Here is a 21,707-nt window from a genome sequence, read left to right as displayed (position 1 = left end):
AGTAAAATCTTACATTGCCAAGAAATCCCCCATGCTGCAGATGTGTCCTTGCTGCCACATCTCTGCAGTGGGCTGCAGCTCCCTGCTTTCCTGATGTCAAAGGAGCTCTCACAGCAGAGATGCTGGGATGTGTGTGGGACACAGAGTTGGAGTGACCTTTCCAAAACAGGCCAAGCAGTAGAGAGGTTTGCCCTGTAACGAGGGACCTGGATAGAGAAAATCGTCAAGTAGTTTTACTTTCATCACATAGGAGAGAACCTCTTAGAGCAAATGAGGTCAAATCCAGATCTGAGAACCTTCCTTGTTTGGGTCCACAGGGAGCCTTAGCTCCTGGAAACCTATTACCGCAGGCCTAGGCCCTAGGGTACATCACCGTGTCCTGCAGCCGTAGGGAGGAGGAGAGAAGATCCAGCAGGCAGGAATTGTGCAGCAAGATTGATCTATTTAATTATTTTACAAACTCTATTTTATAGACCTTTTTCTTCATAGTCTAATTGGACAAAGGATCAGCCACCCCTTGGGGTGATTGGCTAAAATCCTAAAACATCCATTGTCAAAATATTTTTCTACTGTACCATAAACAAGACTTCTCAAGGTTGCAGGTGTTTGGTTGTTTACATAACTCTGCTACCTCTTCTGTGAGAGAGAAAAGTCTCTCACAGACCTAGAAAATAGCAAGAAAATCCTTGCTAGCAGCATTTTTTATCTACAGAAACCTCCAGGAGTCAACTTGGCCCCGTAATGGGAGCAAAAGAGATGCTCCACTCCTCTAACCTGGCCCTCACCCTTGCCTAGCTGGTCGAGAAAATGGACACTGGGAAAAGTTGTTCTGGTGCCACTACCAGTTAATTTTGCTTAACGCCCTCTAATTCTTGTGCTCTGTGTCCATCTCCTCTGGGCCATTGCTGTATTTGTTACTATTTATTGTACCCTTCCCTCAGCTCAGCTTTTCCAGTCCCCATCCAGTTACCTGGTGTGCAACATGGAATCCCAGACTGGTTTGGGTTGGAAGGGACCTCAAAGCTCATCCAGTTCCAGCCCCTGCCATGGGCAGGGACACCTTCCACTGTCCCAGGTTGCTCCAAGCCGTGTCCAACCTGGCCTTGGACACTTCCAGGGATCCAGGGGCAGCCACAACTGCTCTGGGCACCCTGTGCCAGGGCCTCACCACCCTCACAGTGCAGAATTTCTTCCCAATATCTGATCCAAATCTACCCTCTCTCAGTTTAAGAAAAAATTCTACCCTCTTTTCCCCTTGTCCTGTTAATACCTGTCTGTGTAAAATCAGAAGTTAGTTCACATATCACATTTACTTGTTCCTTCACACCTTCAGATGGAGAGACCAAATCTGCACACTGTATCAGACAGAAATTAATTCTGGTTTACACCATGGTACAACGCTGTTCTGTGCCCACTCTCCCTCTTCCAGTTATCCCTGCCATTTCATTTGCTTTTTTCATAGCTGCTGAACACCAAGGCCTCTTTCCTGGAGGTATATAAAAGCCTGTTAGTGTGTATGCTCATATAAGCCTGGTTCTCCCCTCTGCTGCACTTGACATTCACACAACCTGAATATCAGCTGATAATTTATTGTCAAGGTCACTCAGCAGCACCTTCCAGCTGCAAGTGTGCTGGAAATGTGTCAATGAAGGATCTTTAGTAGAATTCCTCTTTCTTACAGTTTTTATCATTAAAGAAGACGATGCAGCTCTGTCTCTAACAGAATAGTTTAGTGACTAGAAGAGAAAACTTGTTTGCAAGACTCCTGGGTTCCCATTCCCATTCTGGTCCTTGCTCTGGTGTAACTCTGGCTGGGGCTTTCAGAAGGGACCACTGCTTTTCAGCGTCTTCCTTGCCTAGGAGCAAACATCAACATATCCCTGCTTTCCAGGGAAGCTGGTCACCAGTCCTTTCAGCTGACATCTGTGGGACTTGGAGCTTCCTAGCACCACAGAGCCCAGTCTGGTGCACTGGAGTGTCAGGATGAGCCTGTGAATCCCTGCTCCCACCTGCACAAGGGAGTTACCAGTGCCTCTCTGAGAAGTTGTTGGGAACCCTGTTGGCAGGGAGTGCCAGGCATGTGCAATTCATTATCACTAAGAGCAATATTGCCTGAAACATCTGGGTCCCATTTATGAGCCTTTTAATTGGCTAAAGTGCCTCTTCTCTCAGAGGACCAAGCTCACTGCCTTGGCAAAAGTGGATTTCCTTCTCCAGCACTTAAGGAAGAAGCAAATCATGCCCCAATGCACCCTGAGAATGTCACTTCTGATCGAGCTTTATTCTCCACCAGACAAGTCTCATGCTGGTCCTTCACTAGTGGAAACAATCCATGGAATTTGCACCACTTATGGTTCAGGTTTCTCTACTTATCCATGGCCAAGTTGAGGAAAAGGACAATTTTGTCACAATAGAGATGCAAGCTCATCGTGGCAATGGCTAGTCAGGGGAGAATTCATATGATGTCAGATTTGAGCTTGGTTCAAATCATCTAATGCAAATAATTGATGGAAAATGTTTGCATTTGTCCTTTTTGAGAAGAAAAAATGAAGTCATTAAAAATGAAAGCGATGGCAAATCCACCACTTCTCTTTGTAGTCTGTTCCAGTGGTTAATCATCCTTAGTGTTAAAAAAACCGTTCATATTTCCCATTTGAATTTTCTTTGGCTTTGACTTCAGACATTTGTTCTTATTATTCTTTCCTCCACTCAATCACAGAACCATTTTAGTACCCAGTTTCCAACCAGGAAGAATCCTATACATTACACTGCACTCATCCCCTTGATCTTATGTAATAATCTAAACACATTGAGTTCTTTAAGTCCCCATCCTACTTTTTTTCCAGCCCTTGGATCATTTTTATTGCTCCTCTCTGCACCCATTTCAATTCGCAACATCCAGTTACCAGTGTGGGTATCAGCAATACGTTTGTCCTGCCAGATCTGCTTTCACCAGTGTCCAGTGCAGATGTTGACAGGATTTCCCTTTCCTTGCCCACACAGACAAGCACCTTCATTAAAGCAGGATTTAGGCACTAGCTCAGCCTGCTTCCCTTCTGTGTAAGACAAATGTGCAGTCCCCTTGGAGGTGGCATTGCCGCAGTTGAAGTTAATGCCTGGGTTGGACTGTCTTTCAGACTGTTCTCCAGGACCTTTTAATTCACTGGAAAAGTAAATGGAAAAAGCAGTAAAATGAAAATGGAACAAATTTGACTAAGGGTGCTGCATGAGTGATGGGGAAAAAAAATCACATTTATTCCAAATTTCTGATAGGAAATAGTTGGCAAGGACAGAAAACCTTCTATCTAGAATCTGCTGCGCATTTCTTATCGTGGGTCAGAGTGAATCTTGTAGGGTTTGATCTTTTTCTGCTCTGTTTCTAAATTCTCCCCACCTGAGGCACCAGCCAGGCTGCAGCCTCTCTCCCCAGCCTGTGTGGGATTCTGCAGCCACCGCCGTTCCTGTTGGTTTCAGCAGGACACAGCAAGGGTTCACCTGGCAGCAGAGGAGCTCACTTGTCCCACGACATGTGGGAGCCCTTGTGCTGCTGCAGGAGCTGCCAGTCCCACCCTGCCAGGGGTCAGTGTGACAACAGCTACTGCTGCTTTCTAACAGAGGCTCGTGGCTGAGAACAGGCTGCAGGCCAGCCCACGATACAGCACTGACTGTCCTCATCCTGGGCAAAGCTTCATCCACGGGTGGTTGCCCAAACTCATCCTCACTCCACGGGACTGACCTGCACAGGAAGAGACACAGATCCCAAAGCTCATTGCCCTTACCAAGGAGAGTGGTGGCTTCTGGCTCCAACAGCAAAGGCTTAAAGACTTGCCATGTTTTTGCATCGTAGGGGTTGTTTATAGCCCAGAATCAAGTACCTTGAGCTGCCATCAAACCAGCTGAGCTGTAATTTACAGGGCAGAATATAACGTTGTGTGGGCTGAGCTCAAATTGACAAGCACTGGAGATGTTGCAATTCCACTTGTTAAAATTTGTTTACCAGGGGAGAAAAAAAAGGCAGAATGGAAGACAGGAACGTCTTTTCAAGTGTTTACCTTTCCAGCTCTCTTGTTTCTATTATTGCCATGTGGTTGGGTAACTCTAGAGTTCAGCTTGGACAGCAAATTTTTTTATAACTCCCTTTTTTGGTTGTTCATAATTTTCTCAGCAACAAAGAACTTCCTTCGGATGATTTTCATTACTCTGCCTCCAAACAAAGCACTCTAGAGCCAAATATAAACACAGCAGGTGATTGCTTTTCTCTGCTGTCTCCTTGCCTGACTGCAGTGATAGCAGTCAGCTGCTCAGCATGTCCGAGCTCGGACAAGGTGTCCGGTCACACCATCCCGACAAAGCTCCGGGGAGCTCACACATTCCCTGGCCTTCAGCATTCCCTTGTCCCCACACTGTCCCCTCACACAGGACAGGGGTTTGGGGCATGGGGCTCTTGTGGTACCTCTTCATGTGATCCCACAGCAACTCCAGACCCAAACCCTTTCTTTGCCAATTGCAGTATCCAGTGCCAAAGGAACTCAAAATGGTTGGCACCACCAACTGAAGAAAAGGCAGCATGACCAGAAGCTGTTAACATTTGATGGAGGAAACCATCTGGGCTCAAACTTCTTTTCTTGTGACAAAGAGAAATTTCTCCCATAAGATTCGCATTTTGATCTCAAGTTTCTTTTCTCCTCCAAAAGTCACAATCCAAGTTTTCTTGCAGGCAACATCCTTTTTCTTTTTTCCCATTTGCTCAAAGGAGCAAACATATGTTATCAGATATCTTTCCCTTCCCCTTCCTCTGAAATGTTTGCATGTTCTCATCCCAATGACAAACATCCGTCTTGGGCTGTTTCTGTTTTGCAAGCCCCTACCAAACTGCCCTAGAGCCTGGCTGTTCCTCCACTCCCAGCTTCCTCCTGTTTTACCCTAGAATATTTGGCAGTGGGAGCTGCCTGTGCTCAGCCAAACAGCTCACACTTGAATCCAGGTGGAGTGAGAGATTTTTCAAGCTGAGACACATTTAGATCAAGCAGCAAATAATGAAAAAATCATGGATCCACCTGCCAGCATGGAGCCTCCCCCAGGCTCTTGAAAGGAGGCAGCAACATTGAACAAAGGCTGGTGCATCCCTTGCTATCATAGGCATGGGACAAGAGGACCCCCATGGGGAGTGGCATGGCAGCAATCCACCACGTGGACTGGGCGTTAAAAGAGAATCTGAACTGATGGGGAAACCTGCCCTGAGGGAGCTGCCCCTCCTCGGTGGGCATTTATCACACACACCGTGGCAGTGCAAGCATGGGCATCACTAAGGGGGTTAAGTGCAGGCTGGGCAGCAGTGGGTTGTTTTCTCCTGCTTTTCAGCAGACTTTTCTCAGACTGCTCACAAGAACTCTCTCCATGGACTTGGAGGTGCCTTTGAGTGGGATTTCAGAGGGAGATGCACAATTAGCCACAAGCTCACAGATGTAAAAGAAGTGACATGGGAAAAGCGCTGAGATGTGCACACATACACAAGGGTCTCTGATAATCCAAGACGAGGAATCCAGCGATTAAGGCCTTGGGTTTGCCAAAAGACTGAGACAGGGGAGTGAGGGATCTGTGGAAACACAGAACCCAGGAATCCAGAAACTCATCACCTACAGAGCTTCCAAGGAAAATTACCTCAGGTGGCTTTGCAGGAGCCCCCAGCACAAGGCTCCCCAGTGCCAGCGTTAAGGCTGGGAGCTCCCAAGCCTTTAAGCACTAGATGTTTGTGGCATGTAGCAGCAGGATGAAGGGGAACAGGAAAAAACTGTTTCTATGGTGCAGAGAATGTGCATCAGCCTGTGGCATGGCCCCAGCACTTCAGCCAGGCACTCTGAAGCATTGAACTGAAGACAACTCTCGTTGCAATCAAACTGGAGCTGCTCCAGGAACTGGCAGGGTTTTCTTTTTTTTTAAAGTAAAGATAATAAACTGTGACTAACAGGATGATTTTGGACTCAAAGTCTTCTTGCTGCTACTAAAGCTCCAAGAAGTCCAAATATGATTGTGTCCTTAGATAGCACCCAGTGCCCATGAACAGCTGTTGAAGCCACATGGTGGGTTGAGCCCAGGGAAGGGTGAGCTCTAGGGTGTTTCTTGAAGCTTCTTGCTTAAGCATGTTCATCCACAGCCACCTGGTAGCTGTAAAGGTGGAGATCTCAGGGAAATTCCTACATCAGCCTGGAATTCCTGAGAGGAATGGGAGCTCTGTAGCTGCTCTGCAAGCACTACTGCACCCGGCATGTCTCATGGGGTAAGAGAGGGAATCCTATGAGTGCCCTTGGCATCCCAGCCCAGGCTGTGGTTAGCTTACATCCAGGATGTTCTGGACCACAGCTCAGACCAAAGGAAAAGGTCATCTTGCACCTCCACTGACCATCTCTGTTTTGTCCACAGGCACCTGCACAACAACCGGATCCAGAGCCTGGGAGCCAACGGCTTTGATGGGCTGCACAGCCTGGAAACCCTGTGAGTCCCCTGTTTTATTCTCTGTCCTAAAGACATGGGCTGTGTTCATCCCCCAGCACAGCATGCAGGAAAGGGGGGCAGCCCCCACGTGTCACTGGTCACCATGCACTGGGGGTAGCAGCAGGGCTGGCTCCAGGCACCAGCACGAGTGCATGCCCGGGGCATGATGCTCACTGGGGACTGAGAGCCTGGCCTTTCCTCCCGTGGCTGTGCAAGCTGGTCAGGCTGTGCTGCTGCTGCAGGGGGATCTGTGCATGTGGGCAGTGTGGCTGGCAAGGGGTTCTGAGGCCCTGGACACCAGTCTAGTCCAGGTGCAATCCCAAGAGCTTGGATGCGTGCCCTACTCAGGGAGTGTCTCCTTCCTCAGCATATGGGCATGGTCCTAATGCCTCTCCAACACCTGACCACCAAAACGAGGGGCTGTCTTGAGTTTGGGGCCTGTAAAGTCCTCAGGGGTCTGTGGGGTATTTCTGTTTGAGACGATCTCATGTCCTGGCATCACCAGCTGACTTCATTTTGCACCATGTGCTTGGCATGGTTGGGAAACAATCCATCAGAAGACTGCAGGGAGGATGGGAAGCAGGAGTGAACTCACCTCCAGGATACATCTTCAGGAAGGTAGATTGAGATTGCATAGTAGGAAGAAATTCTTGGCTGTTAGGGTGGGGAGGCCCTGGCACAGGGTGCCCAGAGAAGCTGTGGCTGCCCCATGCCTGGGAGTGTCCGAGGCCAGGTTGGATGGGGCTTGGAGCAACCTGGGATAGAGGAAGGTGGAACGAGATGGGCTTTGAGGTCCCTTCCAAGCCAAACTATTCCATGGCTCTGCAATTAGCAGCAGGGGGTTCACCCTGAACTGAAGGAGAGTTTCATCCCACAGCCTGACCACACATTCCCTGTGCTGTGACAGCTGCATGAATGGCCTGTGCCTCGTGTGCTGTGCATTGGCCCAGGAGGAAACATAAACAAGCAAACAAATAAATCGAGGCTCTGAAAGACTGGAAGAGGTGCCTGATGCCCTCGATTGTGCAGAAACATCTCCCTTCATGCAGGCTTGGGGTCAGAGTCAGGCCCTTGCTTCCTGCCAAGAGAACTAGGGGGTCTGGGTCATGGCAAAAGGAGATGCTGCTTCCCAGCATTCAAGTGCCACTCAAGGAGAGAGGGCTCCTCTGTGCCCAGCATGATGCCAACAGCAGCTATCGGGCAAGAGTGGCAGCAGCAGGCAAACCCTTGGTCCCCAGACACACTCCTCAGGGCAGGACCATGACACGCATTGTCTCTTCCTTGCAGACTGGCAGATCCTGGGACCACCCAGAAGGGCTCAGCTGGGGAGAGGTTGAACTGTGCCAGGGGTGGGAGGCTGATGCATGGTCTCCTCTGGTGACCCACGGGTCCCAGCTTGGCTTTCTCCCCAGTCATTTCTGGTGGTCACAGGCAAATATGTGAGGGCAGAGATGTGGCACCCAGGCAGCACAAAGGCAGGCGAGCTGCAGGAGGAAACAGAGAACTCGCTGATGGAAGAAAACCTTCTTTGGTCTACAGCTGTAGCAGACATGCAGCAACATCCCAGCCTACATCTGGGCAACCCTTCTCTGCAGCCAGGGTGGTTAGAGATCCTGCTGCCCATCCCAAGCAGGATGGAGCTGCAGAGGAAAAGATGGCCCCTTGTTTGCTGTGGGAAAGACTAAAGAGTTTCATAGCCCTGGGAGATAATTCTGTTTCCACAGACATTTGTGATGAAAGCTCATTTTCCCTCTCTTCCACTCTGCTCCCACTCTCACACTTTCTTTGCCTTTTGCTGCTCATCCGAGGTGCTGCCCAGCACTTGGGGAGCTCCATGCCCCCTGTTCTTGCTCCCCATCCCTGCGGGGACAGGACTGTGCAGCAATGCAGGGACTCTGGAGCACTGCAGCAGTGCAAACGCTGTCTCTGCTGGTGCTGATCAGGCAGCCCTGGGAGGATCCGACCTCCAAGGCTGGTCCCGTTGAAGCAGGGCTCTGCCCGTGCCCAGGCTCTGCCCGTGCCGAGGCTCTGCCCGTGTCCAGACTGCGCCCATGCCCAGACTGTGCCCGTGTCCAGGCTCTGCCCGTGCCGAGGCTATGCCCGTGCCCGGGTTCTGCCCGTGCCCAGACTCTGCCCGTGTCCGGGCTCTGCCCGTGCCCAGGCTCTGCAGGACACGCTGGTGCGTGAGTGTCCCACAGCCCCACCCTACACAGCTGCCTGCAGCAAGGACAGTGCTGTGGCAGAGAGCTCCAGGCTCTCCACGCTCTCCTGCACATCTGATCGCCCTGAAGAAGTGTTCTCCAGAGAGGCCTTCTGCTCCTCCTGGCCTGAGAATCCAATTCTCACCATCAGGCCAGCAAGCATTCCGATTCAGTGATCCTTGAGCAACGTGTGTTCCTCAAGTGGAGCCACCCCCCATGCTGATCCTTAGCACCCACCTGTCTGCTGACCAAAGCTGGACAAGCTCTGGGGCAAAAAATTGCCAAGCTTTTGGCTGCACTCTCCCAGCCTAGACCTGTATCTACCTACCACCTCTCAGCTCCTGTGCATGTGGAGACGATTACAGGCTCCACATTTACCCTTTAACTCAAATTATGATTACATTCTGTTGACAGCACTTAGCACATTTTCTTGGGCTTGTGGAGGCCAAACTGTGCTCTCAGTTACCCTGTGGGCGTTACCTCCTGGAAGGCAGCAGGATGGTAAGGGTTGGTGAAGACAGAAATTTCTCCAGGGTTCCTAAAATGAGTATTTGTGGCCAGATGCTGATTATAAACCAGGCACAATAGTTGAGAACTGTAAAATTTGAGAGGAAAACATAGTTTCAGGTTTTTCAGAAGAGCCTGGGAAGTTTTAGGTGCAAAAACCTCTGTTTCCCTAAGGGAAATATTTCTTTTCATATTCAGCTAGACAGTAAAACTTCTATTTTTACTAAATGCCAAAACCTAAGAGAAGCAGCAGCCACTGCCCCATGCAGGTCTCAGCAACGTGCGAGCTGTGTAAGTTCAACCACACCACTCACCTGCCCCAAGTCCCAGCATTCCTGCAAAAACAGATCCCAGTGGAGCATCTTTGTTCTTGGAGAAGGCTTGGCCCTGATATTTCAGGAGGGCAGCAAATCTAGAAAGAGGTGAAGCCAGATGAATGACTTCACATTTCCCTTGCATTGACCTGCAGCTTTTGTGCACAAGTCAGCTCTGGCAAGTGCACAGCAGCTCTGTGTTCCCCACACTGATGGGGGGACAGGCAGATGTGCAGCACCCACCAGGTCAAACACCAGCATGCAGCTGGATAAAGCAGCTCCAAGAAAATTTTCTCTTTCAGGGCAAGACCTGGCTGTTCAGCAGCCGCCCCCCCAGCCTTCTCTTGCTGGGAAGGAAAGCTGGCAGGTAGGCTGGAAGCAAGTCAGAGCAGCCTGGGCCAGATTCCCAAAGGGGTTTCGAAACAGCCCTGTAAACCAGTGAGATTCCCTCTCCAGTTCTCATCAGCCTGAGAGCTGACACAGAACAACCCTGCAGGGCTGTGGGAAGAAGCCCCAAGCTGAGCCATGAAACCAGGCATTAGATGGTCGGAGTGGGAGAAGCTTGGCATTTTTTAGCCCTTTCCCAAAGACATGGAGCAAATAAGAGAGTAAATATGCTGATGTGACACATTCTTCCTGTAGCCCCTTTGGGTAATGGCCTCGATCCTGTACACAAGGTGTAAGGTCAGGGGATGCCCACAGGAAATGCAGGGAGGAGCCAGCATTGCCCCATGAGCAGGGATCAATATGCCAAGGGTATAATATTGAAATACCAAGGGAAGGACATCCATTATCCATTGGCATGGCCAGAGGGAAAGGCCTGTGGCCACGGTGAATGTTTGGAACACAGCAAATGGCCTGGCAAATGGCCTGGCACAGTGGGGTGAGGGAATCCTGAGAGGGTGAGGAGTGAGGAGTGGGGAGGTGAAATGAAAAAGAGTCAAGAGAAGCACCATCTTTTGCAAGAAGTAGGTGCAAGGCATGCCAAGAGCTGAGACCGCAGACACACTGCTCTTCACATCACTTCCCTGCTCCAGATTTGCCTTGTCAGACCCGGGCCGTGGTGCATTGTCCTTTGGGGTGTTTAACATGTGCTGTAAAACACCTGGCAGCGTAACCTGCTTCTGCCATTTGGATGGAAAGATCCTGACTTCTACATTTCCTGATTGTTTTAGACTTAATTTCTCAGTCTTTAACAATGCAGCAAGAAGGGTAAGGGGGATTAGATACCTTCTAGTGGGAGGTGTCCCTGCCCATGGCAGGGGCTTGAAATTAGATGATCTTTAAGGTCCCTTCCAACCCAAACCATCCCATGATTCTCTGACGATACTTGTGTGTCATTAGCCTGGTGAGGAGGAGTGCTCATGGAAGAGCTGATGGAAGGAGCAGTTCAGCTGCAGCCAGGAGCATTGCTGCAGTGACAGAGACTGATTCTTGGGAACACTCAGACCTTGTGCTCAGGGCTGGGGGCAGAGTGCCAGGGACAACGTGGCTGCAGTTTCAGAGGAACAGCAAGGGAAAACTGCCATGCAAAGGCCTGCATGGTGCTAACACAGGGGCCAGGTTCCCCTGCTGTATGAGGAAAGAGTTTCTCATGAGGAGATCCCTGTGACATCAATTTCCGCAGTGAGGCTGGTCTCATGCGCAGGTTTCCTCCTTACCACCTTCACCTGGAAAGCTGAGCAGTGTCCTGAGGTCCCTGAGCTTTGCTATCAGTCTGAACATATTCTAAAGGCTGATGAATAATTGCCTCATACCTCATAGTGCTCAACTTTGGCCTCATCAGGTAGATTGTGGTAACACTGGATTTATCCCTCTGTGTCCCTGAAATATGACTATTTCATGGATCAGGGATGAAGGGGAAGGGGAATGAGTGAAGTCCCCCCAACATGACCAAGCTCCAGGTCAGTGCTCTGTGCAGAGGGATGGAAGGGGAAGGTGACCTGAACCTGTGCAGCCATCGGTGTTCGAGTGTGTGTGTGCAGAGCCTCGGAGATAGCCATGGGGAGGGCATCGAGTCATGGCAGCTGAATTTCAGAGCTGGCCCCAAACTCTCGCTCCAAACACCAGCACACAAAGACCATCATTCAGCATGTCCACCTTTCCTGCTATTAGGCAGGCCTCAGCCCTTGGTGTCCCCACGGCAGAGCAGAGCAGAGCCCAGAGACCAAGTGCAGAGAGCAGCTGAAAGGGGACAGAGGCTCCTCATGGAGCTTCCCAAATCTTCCACCAAAGCAGCTGTGGAAGGGACTCATTGAAAATGCCCCTGGGATGGGATCTCTGCTTTGAAGGAAAGGGGAAAGCATTTTTCCTCCCATCAGGACTGTTTTGTCCAAGCAAGGAGAGGTGTGGTGGCCCTGGGGGCTGACTGTCACACACACACACAGAGCAGGTCCCTGGGGCCTCTGGTACGAGGTAGGTGGGCAGCAGCAGCAGCTCTGGCAGGTCTGTGCTCTCAGGTGTGGCTCAGGTGGGCTGGCAGTGCCGAGCAGCACTCTGGCAAGGGATGTGCAGGGTCTCCCACCACAAAAGCCACCTCATATTCCCCAACAGCTGCTCCGAGCTCTATCTGGAGCTCTTGAGGCAAAGGGAAAAATGCAAAAGTAAGAGCTGTGGCCCTGCCAGTGGGCCTGTCATGGACACGGCCGAGTCCCACAGAGCGAGGACCGAAGGCAGGGGCCAGGGCTCCTCCTGCCTTGGCACACTCACACGGAGCAGACCCTGGTGCTGGCAGAGAGAGAAAGCGTGTCCTGGCAGTGTCCTGCCCTCCCAGCCCCCAGCAGGGCCAAGGTGGCTCCCGGGGCACAGGCAGGGCTGGGAAAGGAGCAGCTGCTCCCCAGGACCGGCTCAAAATGCTGGAGGCCTCCTGGCTACAGCCAAAATAGCAACAATCAGCCCCAGAAGCGCTGCTCCTCTGGGAAATCTCCAGCCCATCTCTGACACGGACGTGATGAGGAACCAGTTCAGAGAGGCCATGCAGGCCTCGCCCATCCCCTCCACCTGAGATGACCCCGTTGTTTCCTCTCTCCCTGGATTCTCCCTCCCCATCCACATCCCTGCCAGCTCCTCCGCCCATCAGACAAAGGAGATAAATCACTTGGAAAGAGCAAATCTCCATTCATTTAAAAACCTTTTAATTTATTTTTTAAAAATAGCACTAATAAATTAAAAACATCTCCCAGAACGGCTGAATCCAAAACCCTCTGGCTCCAGGCATTTTATCTGCCTAACCTTGCCTCACAGGAAATGCCCTTACCACAGCACCCGTCCCATTATTCGGGTAATTAGTGGAGTCTGTAAATGCAGAGCAGAGCTGGAACCTACCAACTCCTCTGGAGAGTTGGATTTTCTATAGGGGAAAAAAAAAAAGAAAGAAAATTAATATAAAGTGCACCTTGGGCAATGAAGGCAGGAAGAAGGAAATGGGAAATATCTCCAGTACAGCTCATGCCAAGGTTGTTTAACACTTTAATGGCCAGGCAGGCTCTGCTGTTCTCCTGGAAAACCGTCTGCCAAAATTCTACCTTGCTCCTCTAGTGGATTTTTCTCCATCAGCATGTTTAATTTGAAGCCTTTTGTGCTGTTTCTTGATGCTAATCCCAAATCTGTGCAATTCCCAGAGCAGCTGATGGATTTGACCCCTCAGGGATGCCCTGTTTGCTGCACTGATCTGCTTCCTCAGCATCCTGATGCTCCAGCCCTGCAGGGTCAGCATGGGTCCCCAGCTCATTAGCTTGATTGTACGATCCCAACCTGCCCTACCAGAGGATGGAAGGGACTTCAGGAGAGGCTTAGGTACCCAGATTGAGGGGATGGAGAAAGGAAGGGGATGCGGCTTTTTGGAAAGAGGGACACAGCTGAGGGCCCTGGTTGCATGGGTCCCTGTTCCTGGTCCCAGAACAGAGCTAAGAAGTTCATTGTCTGCTCTGATCATTGTGTAAGTGGAAAGTGACTTTTCCAAACAGAGAAAGTCACCTGTCAAACTGAACTGGCAAATGCACCTGGCACTGACCAGGAGCACAGAGATCAGACCCTGTGTCTCCTTGGGCCCTGCTCCCAGTTTGCTGCAGGGGCCTGGAATGTGCCCTCCCTGGTGCAGCTCGGCTCTGAACCAGTCGGTACCTTGTAACCAGGCTGAGCTTTGGCAGAACACAACCCCAGTCAGACATGACATTTTGCAGGTTTATAAAGAAAAAAAGAGAGGAAGTGAATGCAGTTCAGGTGAAAGGGTACTTCTGGGGCCACTGCACTTTTCCATGGCTCCACTGTAAGGCTCATCTCCATCGCAGGACTCTGCCTGTTCTCCCTTTGCCCACCAAATCCTCACACCCCCCTCTTGCATCTGGCCAGTTCTCCAGCCTGGCTTCCCCCACCGCTGATCTTGCAATGACCAACACCACTGAGGCTCTCCAAGCTCCAACCTCTGGGTCTGCAGATATGCTGTGACCCATCAGAGGTCCTCAGGCCCCTCTGGCTCTTCAGGCTCCCATTTGCCCAAAGCCTTTCCCTGTTTCCAGAGCCTTTCCTGGAGCAGGTGCCCGTGCCTCTGCCTCCCAAGGTGTGTGAGTGTGAATTGATGCCCGTGCAAAGGAGGAGCGACCCTTGCAGGCAGCAGAACGGCAGCAGAGGCAGCTGGGGGCACGTTTTCACCACGGATGTGCTGATGCACAGAAGCTCTGCCTCCATCCCATGCTCCCTCCTACCAGCAGCAGAGCTCCAGGGGCTGATCTCCAGCCATTTGTGCACCTCGGGGAGCAGGTAGAAATCCCCAGCTTCTTTCCTGCAGTTGGGGAATGCTCTGCTCTAGACCAGGCTTCCTCGAGCCTTGCCTTCCTCTCCAGCCTGGCAAAGAGCAGCCTCCTCCTGAGCCATCAGCTCCGTGGATGTTTCTGTGTGTCCTCGGTCAGCACCTTTGTGTCTGAATGTGCAGGGCAGTGTTAAACACATCAAACATTGATCCATTGCCTTAGAGAACAGACAGGAGTCCCGGGTGGAACAGCCACACACTGGACACTGCTGGGATTTGCAGTGGAGATCAGAGCTGTACTGGGAGGGATTAGTGGCTGCAGGGGTACAAGGCACAACCCAAGACAGTCCCCCCGTCCCAGCAATGGTCCACCAGTGCCACCGAAACCCGGTGAAGTGCTGCAGCACCGTGTCAGGGAGAGGCTGAGACATTTCCAGGCCAGGCTGTCAGAATGAATCCTCTTTCAGAGATTGCTGCTTGCTCCTGGCAGGAATTATGTACCCTACGTATCTGACAACCTTCCCACAGTAGGCAGCCCATCTCTGTTCCTTTGGGACACACATGCACTCCCTCAAGTTCCATCATAGCCTGGCTTCTTATAACTTACAAAAAAAAGGGGGTTTCTAGGACATGATTAATTTCCCAATGAAAACACTGACCCTAGCAGATGGATCCCATGGTGGGTCATTTCTCTCTCTGGTTCATGTGAACATCCCCCTCTTGCTCTCAGGTGTGGCTCAGGTGTCTTCCTTTAGGGGATGGACACATGGTCTGGAGCCAGAGAAGTGTTCCGTGTCCTTCCACATCCCCCTTCCCTCCTCTCACTTGTTAGAGGCACTGGCAGCTTCTCATGCCCCAGGCTGAACTGGGGCTCACACTCACTGCATGCCACTGCCAGGACAGCGGGGTGTGGGCTGATGCTACACAACAGAAGGTGCTGGAAGCATTCCAAAAACACTCAGGATGCTTAGGGACATGGTTTAGTGTGTGGTTAATGGTTGGACTCAATGAGCTTGGCTTTTCCAACCTTAGTGAATCTGTGATTCCATAAATTACGGCACCTGATTGCGCAATTGCTTTTCATATTTGAACTCATCTGGCAGCTCAGCCACGAGCCATGACTGGACGTATGGAGCCTGGGTAAAGCTGTCTGGCCAGTGCTGGGCAAGAGGTCAAACTACATGGTCCCCATGGCCCCCATGGGCTTCCAGACTACCAATTAAATCATTTCCAGTGCTTGATTTGCCCACAGTAACCAGCACAACTAGCAGAGGCAGTAATTACATTTACTGGCAGCTTGATGAGGTGCCAGCACAGGACAGGTGGAAATGCAGGTCCTCAGAGGAGGCTGCACAAAGTCCCCTCCAGGCACCATGGTAACATCTCCAACTCCACTGGGACTGAAATAGTGAGCAAATGTCCCATCTACAGCTTCTAATCTCACTTCATCTTCAGGTTTATTAGCTGCAAATTTGTGGTGTTTTGTGGCTTATGGAAGAATTTATAGTACTATATAATTTTATTTTTTTTGGCTTCCTGTGTGGAACCACTAATAGTCCCTAACAGGCAGAAAATTGACCTGAGACTCTTTCCTCTCCTTCTCTCCTTTTGGCACGACTGAAGATATTAATAGTTCCAGGCTGCTTGCTGTCAGCTTCAAATCACCCTGGCAGTTAAAGCCCAAAATAACTGGGCCTTTGATGTCAACTTACTTTTATTTCTAAATAAACAGCAGGGTTGGTTAAGGTCTTCCAAATATGAAGCCATAGACTCCCTCTAGCAACAGCAACAATGGAAAGCCAGCCAGTTCACTGTGTCTTGGGCAGACAGGGTGACCTTTCAGAGGCTTTCATTTCAAGTAGAAGAACAGACAAGGCTCCTCTTGCCATTCCACTGTCATGCTAGAGCTGGTAACTTTGAGCCCAGCTGAGGAAAGGGATTATTCATAGTCACTGCTTTTGCACATCAGTTCTGAACCTCTTGCCTGACTGATTTCACTTTCAATAGCCCTTGATGATGGGAAAAACTCCCTTATGCCATACTCTTTATTTCTAGTTTCTTTTTTATGAGGCCTCCTATTATTTGGCATAGGCATGGCCATGGTGTGTTGCCATCCTTCCACCAAGTAACGCTGCCGTTGATCTGCGTTATGCCAAAAAGGACAGCACTCCACAGCCAGGAAACCCCACATGTAGCACACAAAGCCTTGGGTCAGACCCCAGAGCTGGGACAGCACTGCCAGGTCCAGCTTCCTTGGGCCAAGAGGCCTCCTGGGCCATCCCAGCCTGTGCCACAGCAGTACAGTGGGAAGAGTGAAGTGGCTTTTTGCAGCTTTCCCTGCATCATCCCAAATCTGGAAGCAGTGGGAAAGTGTCAGAGTGTGGAGCTGGGGATGCAAAGCATTGCCCGAGTACCTCAGATGAGGCAGGGAGAGGAAGGGGACCCTTCAAGGTGTTTGCTATGGCACCTCCATTTCCTACATCCACCAGCTCCTGGAGAGGGTTTGTGAATGATGGGCAGTTCACTGACATGCCCAGTGGAGGAAATTTTGTGGCCACTGGAATCAAAAAGCAAAATCATCCCTGAGCCACTGAGCCGTGAGTCCTTCCAATCTGCCTCGACCCTGTGCCAGGGAAGAAGCTCTGGAGACCCACCATGGGGCACATGGGCTGGGCCAAATTCCCCATGGGAGAGCAGGCAGAGAGGAGATGTCTAGGACAGATGGAGCCCTGCTAGCACCTGTGCAAAGACCTGAGGACTGAATTTCACTAAATGAACAGAAACTTCCCCACTGACAGGAACACCACGGCAGGGGTTGAATGCTGTTTCTGGGTCATTGCTTGGACCAGAGCCCAATTCCAGTTCTGTGAAAGAAGGACAAGGGACAGGGAATTTTTTCTCACATCATGGTTTGGGTCTGAGCTTTGGGAAGAGTGCAGGGAAGAGATGACACCTGAGGACCATCCTGAGTGCTGGTTTCTTCCAGCCCCCTCCAGCCAGCTGGACCCCATGAACTGGGCAGAGCTTGGCCAGGAGCAGCGCTGGAGACAAGTCAGGGCGGTGAGAGCAGCACACGATCCAGAGCAGCCACCCACAAGCAGCACTCAGGGACCTGTTCCCCAGAACAGCTGGGTTGTTTTCCAGGAGGGAGGCTCACCTCCCCAAAACCCAGGAAGCACGGGCAGGAGCGAGCACAGGCACATTGTCTCCTCTGCATAGAGCAGGGTTGCTGGCAGCTGGGATGGAGCAGCATGACTACACCTGGTTGCATTTCCACTTTCCAACAAGCCCAGTGTCTGCCAGCATTCCAAGATGGGCTTTTACCCAGCGGGAACACAATGAATGCTCTTTGTATCTGTCAAGAGCACAGGGGAGGGAGGCCCCGGGATGCTGCCAGGGCTGGGAACGGCGTGTGTTCGCTCAGGAAGAGCTGGTCTTGTACATACTTGCACACATGCAGAGGTACAAACAGAACCTTCATCTGCTGATGAAAGAGCAGCCTGCCTGGAAGAGATGCAGGCTGGAAAGGAAACACATTTTTAAAGACAGGAGCAAATATTACAGCACAGTGAATTATTCCTTGGAAATAATACTGGTTGCAGATCTAAGATCCCTTGTTGTGTTAGTGAATCACAGGTGAGCTAAGCCTCCTCTCTGTTGGACAATGTTTTCCATCTGTCGGCAGCTCACAGACATGTCAGGTGTCACTGGGGAGGAACAGCCCTGTGCCATCACAAGAAGCCTCCCCAGTGACACAGCAGTGATGGGCTGAATGTCACCCGGGGCTGGGGCTTACAGTGCCTCTCCTCCAGGGACTGTCCCTTGACATCACACAGGTTCTTCCCAGCCCCAGTTTGTGGGGCAGGAGAGGGAGGTGGCACAGGCAGATATCTCCTGCTTCCTGCTCCCTGTGGAATCTCCCTCTCACTTCAGGGAGTCACTGCAGGGTGAAATTTTTAAAGGTATTATGCACCTTATGTGCATAATTTGGGCTGTCAGTCGACTTAGGCTGCTAATGCCTCTGATTTCAACCAGTGCAGTGATCTGGAGGTTAATCAGATTTGCCCAATGCTTTGAAAATGCCCAGTGGGGTCCTGCCTGCACTTCCTGTTGCTTGTTCCCTTGGGAAATCCACTCCCATATGTCCCTGAGCAGCAGAGAAGGGATGTGTCATTAACAGTCCTGATAACCAAGCTGAGCAATGAGAGCCCTCAGCCAGGCCCCGATGGATCCTGGCAGGTGCCATCTACAGACACTGGCCAAGAGCATCCAAGCAGCTGATAGGGAGCCACAAGCAAAGAGTGAAGCTATGAGCAGTCATGTGTAGGGCTACTTATTCTTGAACAGATCAATTTGGGCTCAAGCGAAGACTGAGGAAAACCAGTGACGTGCGTGGAGCCAGATAAGGACAGAGTGTGACAGAGCGAGAGCAGGGAGAGGCAGAGCTCTCGTGTCTAACAGATGTGAGGTGGCGTGAAGAGGGGACACATCGCTCCTGTTCCGCTCCTGGGCCCTGGGAGAGGCACAGCAGCTTCAGGTGTGCTGGGGCCCTGCCACCACACTGCAGGGTGGACACTGGGCAGACAGAGCTCACGGCCTCACCACCAGCCCTGTGCTCCTTCCCTGCTGTTTGCCAGCACTGCCAACTGTTAGACAACATGAACCCTTTCTGGGTCCTACAGGGGCAGGGTTCATTTGCTCAAATCCCTACACATAGCACCAGCATCCACATCCCTGTGTAACTGGAGGAAGGAAAAGTGCCCTCAGCGTCCAGGGACAAACCCTGCCAAAGCAGGACCTGCCACAGCACCTGGGCTTCTTGGGGAATCCAGCAACAAGGTGTGGACCTTGTCAGAGCTACACAAGACAAAATCCGCCCACGACAACCTCATTCCATATTTTTCTTTTCGGTTTGTGCCCTATCTTGTAATTCCATGATAAGCATTCCCTAACACATAAATCATATAAGTCGGAAGTCCTGGAAGGACCAATTTGGAGAGACTGTCTGGGTTGATTTCCCATGTAAACACCTTCAGGGCAAAGCTGAGGTGGGGCCACAGAGTCGTTCCCAAGCAGGGGCACTGGTAGTGAGGGAAGATGTAAGAGACAAAGGGGCCAAGAGAGATCATAACGTAATGACCATGCCTGAGCCCAGAGGATGAGAATTACAGGGTAATTGGGCAGCAGCTCATTGCTGTGTAAATGCTCAGTTATTTCTGTTCCATAAACCACAATCCAGGTTACATGGTAATTACTTTGAGGTTCATTAAGTGTAATTATACAGTAATCTCCAGGAGCCAGTAATCATGTTCCAAAGTATCTACCACTTAAAACTTGGTGAGTGTCATGCAGGTAGGAAGCAGTCGCATGGTTTTCAGACTTCAGTGAATTGGAAAGTGGGATGGCCAGGATAGGATCAAATGTTACTGTGACAGCCAAAATTGCCTTCCAAGGAGAATGCTGGGCATGCTAGAGAAGTGCTGCACACCCAAAGCCCAGCCAGTCTCCATGGGCACCCTCCAGCCAGCAGCAGGATTGGTGCCTCTGGAGGGCTGCTCCTCCCAGGTTGCCAGCAGTGCCCCATAGGTCAAATAAATCCTTTTCCAGAGGTTAAGCCCCTCCTTGGAGAACAAACACAACTCCTGAGATTTCATTCACACTCGGATGTCTCTTTCAGTTGCCAAGTCAGGGTGGGTAAGTTCCACACCTGTCACTACAACCAACATAGCATATTTTATTTGTTTTACTACACAGCAAATTAGACTTAATGCTCAACACTGTCAGTACTCCTTGCATATCACTTCCAGCTTTGGCTTACAGATTCCAATGTGGGGTTGACCCCAACCATCAGGAGTCTTCCCGCAGACTCCTCTTCCCACTGCTCCCAGTCACAGCATGTCCCAGTGGCAGGGAGACCCAGCGTGCCCAGGACAAACACTGAGGGAATGGTCCCCGATCCCCTCTGCACCACAGGGTGAGGGGGCCCGGAGAAGCCCTTCATGAGACCCACACAACTGACATTGTTTGTGTTTCTTGTCCTTCAAAGAATCCCATTTTGGAAAGGCAAGAAAAATTACTCAGAGCCAGAGCCCTGGGGGTGAGCTCCTGAGAGAAGGGGCCAGGGCCCTCAGGAGATGGGCTGGGCACGGGGCACTTGGCAGGGAGGAGTCCCATGGCAGCAACCATGGCTTGGACTGGTTCTCACCTGACAGTGTTGCAGGAACGTGTGAAATTGTGTTTCCAGGCAGTGGCTGGATCAGCCTGGTAGGAAAAACCTGTCTCCCATGTTAGCGACCAAGTTTCCGTGGCTTCAGAGCATGGATACACATGGTTGAGTTCCTGCAGAAACATTAATGAATGTTTTTCCCTTCTCTGTCTTTCAGGGATCTGAACTACAACGAGCTGCTGGAATTCCCCGGGGCTATCAGGACGCTGGGCCGACTGCAGGAGCTGTGAGATTTTCCATTTATTCCTTTACAAAACCACTTTCTGTGGGAGAGTGACCAATAAAGCATCACGTGTGCTCTGACTTGAGGACAGCACTCAATCCAAGCCTTTCTTTTCCTTCCCAGCCCTCTCCACTGCATCAAAGCAGTTTATCTCCTCGATTTCCATCAGCTCTGACCACCTCCCCATCAGCCTCTACACCATGGCTGGTGGAGGGGACTGGGAGTCCCTGTCAGCCTTGGAGCAGGTTCCTCCTACAGTTCTTCAGTCTCCTGTGGCATCCAAGGGGCTCAAACTCCATCTGTTCTCTGGCTAGTTCTGATGTCCATTCCCAGCTTGGGACCACAACCTGGACTTACCCGTGTTATTGTGAGGCCATTGTTTCTGCAGGCCCTGTGCCACCTCCTCTCATGTGCAGAAACTGTTTGATCTCCCTTAGGATAAATTTATAATAGGGAATTAGCAAAGTTTGTGACCATTTTAGTAGATAGCTCTCCTTCCTCTAACTGGTCAGCCTGGGAGACACTAAAAATAAGAAACCATCCCACTTATCACCCACGAAGGTAGAAGCCCCAGGGTGGGGTCAGTTGATGTGGATCCACAGTTCTTGTGCCACAGTGGTGCCAGGCTGGGGTGGGACAAAAGCAGCTGCTGTCATGTTTCTGGGAGCCTCGGAGTAAAAATCTGACACTAGTTTTTTCTTTACTGGAAGAATTCTCATGAGATTTCTCTGTCCAGCTCAGATATCATCATTACTCTCACCTTCAAAATGAGAATAAGAGCCTTAATCCCCTTTGAGATGGCTTTTGAAATGCCTGTTACTAAAGAAGAGGCAAATTCCAAACAGTCATCAACTAATCACCCACTCAGACTCCTCTGGGATAAACAACCTGGGCATCACCCAGAGCCTGGTCCTAGTCCAGCCACAGGAACCTGTAGCTGCCTTTGCTGTCCAGGAGGTCAGATGTGGCCATAGAGCTCTCTTCTGGAAAAATTTTC

At 50.8% G+C, this 21,707-nt stretch overlaps 1 protein-coding gene across 1 annotated transcript in view; it reads left to right on the top strand.

The window, feature by feature from the left end:
• The window catches only part of LGR6 (leucine rich repeat containing G protein-coupled receptor 6), a gene marked incomplete at both ends in the record, with an annotated part of 149,761 nt that overhangs the window by 102,759 nt on the left and 25,295 nt on the right, over nt 1-21,707 (top strand). The window contains 2 exons of the mRNA XM_082296250.1: nt 6,421-6,492; nt 20,645-20,713. Of these exons, the coding sequence (XP_082152376.1) occupies nt 6,421-6,492; nt 20,645-20,713 (141 nt within the window). The remainder of the gene's footprint in view (nt 1-6,420; nt 6,493-20,644; nt 20,714-21,707) is intronic.

The sequence above is a fragment of the Coloeus monedula genome, assembly GCF_965178545.1.
Source record: "Coloeus monedula genome assembly, chromosome: 23".
In the NCBI taxonomy this organism is placed as follows: domain Eukaryota; kingdom Metazoa; phylum Chordata; class Aves; order Passeriformes; family Corvidae; genus Coloeus; species Coloeus monedula.
The sequence above is the reverse complement of the archived record's forward strand: the minus strand, read 5'-3'. Positions and strand labels throughout refer to the sequence as shown.